General features: G+C 51.6%; 1 protein-coding gene across 1 annotated transcript in view; it reads right to left on the bottom strand.

The window, feature by feature from the left end:
* sbf1 (SET binding factor 1) overlaps nt 1-2,500 on the bottom strand; it is a 64,540-nt gene that overhangs the window by 12,795 nt on the left and 49,245 nt on the right. Inside the window, exons 25-27 of the mRNA XM_084448005.1 lie at nt 1,404-1,611; nt 408-604; nt 1-44 (exon numbers count right to left, since the gene is read on the bottom strand). The exon at nt 1-44 is cut by the window's left edge and continues 94 nt beyond it. Of these exons, the coding sequence (XP_084304131.1) occupies nt 1-44; nt 408-604; nt 1,404-1,611 (449 nt within the window). The remainder of the gene's footprint in view (nt 45-407; nt 605-1,403; nt 1,612-2,500) is intronic.

The raw sequence follows: 2,500 nt of genomic DNA, 5'->3' as shown, positions 1-2,500 counted from the left end.
GTACTTCTCCTGCTCCAGACTGGTCGAGTCTGCCTGGGACTGGCCTGCACACACACACACACGCGCACACACACGTACACGCACATGCACACACACACACGCACATACACAGTCAATCACTGCATAACTGTCCATATCCCAAGCCGTGATGGGATAACGCAGGACACATCTCAACTCGGAGTGCAAAATTCCAGGAAGATTCACAAACTTCCCAGAATTCCCAACGGGAAATTATGGGAATTAACGTGAACCTGTTTTCCAGTCTATTCCCGTTTATTCGCATAAATTCCCGTTTGCCAGGGGAAGTTTTTGAATATTCACGGAATTTCGCAACCCTAATCTCAACATAAAGTTGGTACTGATATAACATTGATCTCTGCAGTGTGGGTGTGGTCTCTCTGTCTCACCGGCGCTGGAGGCGTTGGGGGACTTGAAGAAGCCCACCACCCCCTTGGCGTGCAGGCCGGCGGAGCGGAGCAGCACGGCCTTGGTCCGGGAGTTCCTCCAGCACACCACCGGGAACCGGTTCTGCCGGTAGCACCGCGAGATGCGCTGGATGGTCGAGTCCGGGATGCTCTGAGGCACGATCAGCAGGCCGGGGTAACTGGTGACACACACACGCGCACACACACACACGCACACACACACACGCACACACACACACGCGGCGCACAGGAGAGAGGGAACGTGTGAGGCAACATGGTCGGTGACATCGTTGCAGAATGTCATGATGACGACTCGCTCCTAATCAGTGTTTTGGAAAGAGTGTGTACAGAGCACACAGACGCAAGGTCAAGGTCGTGTTGACACTAGTGCAGTTTGATTCAATTCATGGTCAGACCATCAACGTTCATTCATGGTCAGACCATCAACGTTCATTCATGGTCAGACCATCAACGTTCATTCATGGTCAGACCATCAGAGTTCATTCATGGTCAAACCATCAACGTTCATTCATGGTCAGACCATCAACGTTCATTCATGGTCAGACCATCAACGTTCATTCATGGTCAGACCATCAACGTTCATTCATGGTCAGACCATCAACGTTCATTCATGGTCAGACCATCAACGTTCATTCATGGTCAGACCATCAACGTTCATTCAATGTCAGACCATCAACGTTCATTCATGGTCAGACCATCAAAGTTCATTCATGGTCAGACCATCAAAGTTCATTCATGGTCAGACCATCAACGTTCATTTATGGTCAGACCATCAACGTTCATTCATGGTCAGACCATCAACGTTCATTCATGGTCAGACCATCAACGTTCATTCATGGTCAAACCATCAACGTTCATTCATGATCAGACCATCAACGTTCATTCATGGTCAGACCATCAACATTCATTCATGGTCAGACCATCAACGTTCATTCGCAGTCGGGACCCCGACCTCACCTATGGCAGACGGTGTACATGCGGTTGACGGTGGAGATGCGGAAGGGCTCGTTCTTGGAGCGGGTCAGGCTGTTGCTGAGCGTGCCCAGGCCCAGGCGCTGGTAGTCACGGCAGCAGGCCCGCTCCACCACGTTGCTCATGGTCTGGCGGTCGGACGAGCGGATGGTGGAGGAGAGGGTGAGGGAGCTCTGGTCCAGCTCCTCGGACACTGCAGGGACAGAAACACACGCACACGTCATATACCGGTCACCTCAGGTCATACTGAGGACCATCCGAGGTACAGCTGTGGACCATCTGAGGACCATCTGAGGACCATCTGAGGTCCATCTGAGGTCCATCCGAGGTCCATCTGAGGACCATCTGAGGTCCATATGAGGACCATCTGAGGACCATATGAGGACCATCCGAGGTCCATCCGAGGTCCATCTGAGGACCATCTGAGGACCATCTGAGGACCATCTGAGGTCCATATGAGGACCATCTGAGGACCATATGAGGTCCATCTGAGGTCCATATGAGGTCCATCTGAGGACCATCTGAGGACCATCTGAGGACCATCTGAGGACCATTTGAGCCATTTCAGGTTAAAACGTTTTTGTATTTGCTGTTGTTATCTGTGAGAGTAAAGCCACTAACCCTGTCCTCCTCCCTAGTGTCTCTCCCTCTTATACTCTAATCAGGTCCTGTGGACTCCCCCTGTCTCCTGCAGGCCACCCTGTGGCCACCCGGAGAACCCCCCCTCGTCCTCCGCCAAAGTCCACATAATGGCTCCTGGAAAGGGCCCCTGCCTCTCATGTCCAGCTCCTTCCCACTCTGTGTCATCAGCTGTCCCTATCCAGCCAACCCCGCCCCTTTCTACCCATGGCTCTCTGCTTTCTGTCTCCCCACCTCTGCTTTGCAGCGTTCTCTATGAGCCTGTTCTGCTAAGTGCTTCCTGTGCTTTGTTATATGATTCATATTAGAGACTACAAGGATAGCTAACACATAACACGTGCACTCTCCTGTTAGTCATGTCTCTCTTATGGAGTATCTAGCCCATGTTTACTGCTCTGTATATGTTCTTAGCCAATAGACAAACATTTTCCAAGAGCTTGCTC

This window comes from Borostomias antarcticus (assembly GCF_949987555.1).
Source record: "Borostomias antarcticus genome assembly, chromosome: 13".
Lineage (NCBI taxonomy): Eukaryota > Metazoa > Chordata > Actinopteri > Stomiiformes > Stomiidae > Borostomias > Borostomias antarcticus.
Note: the sequence above shows the minus strand (reverse complement) of the source record. Positions and strands in the feature narration are given on the sequence as shown.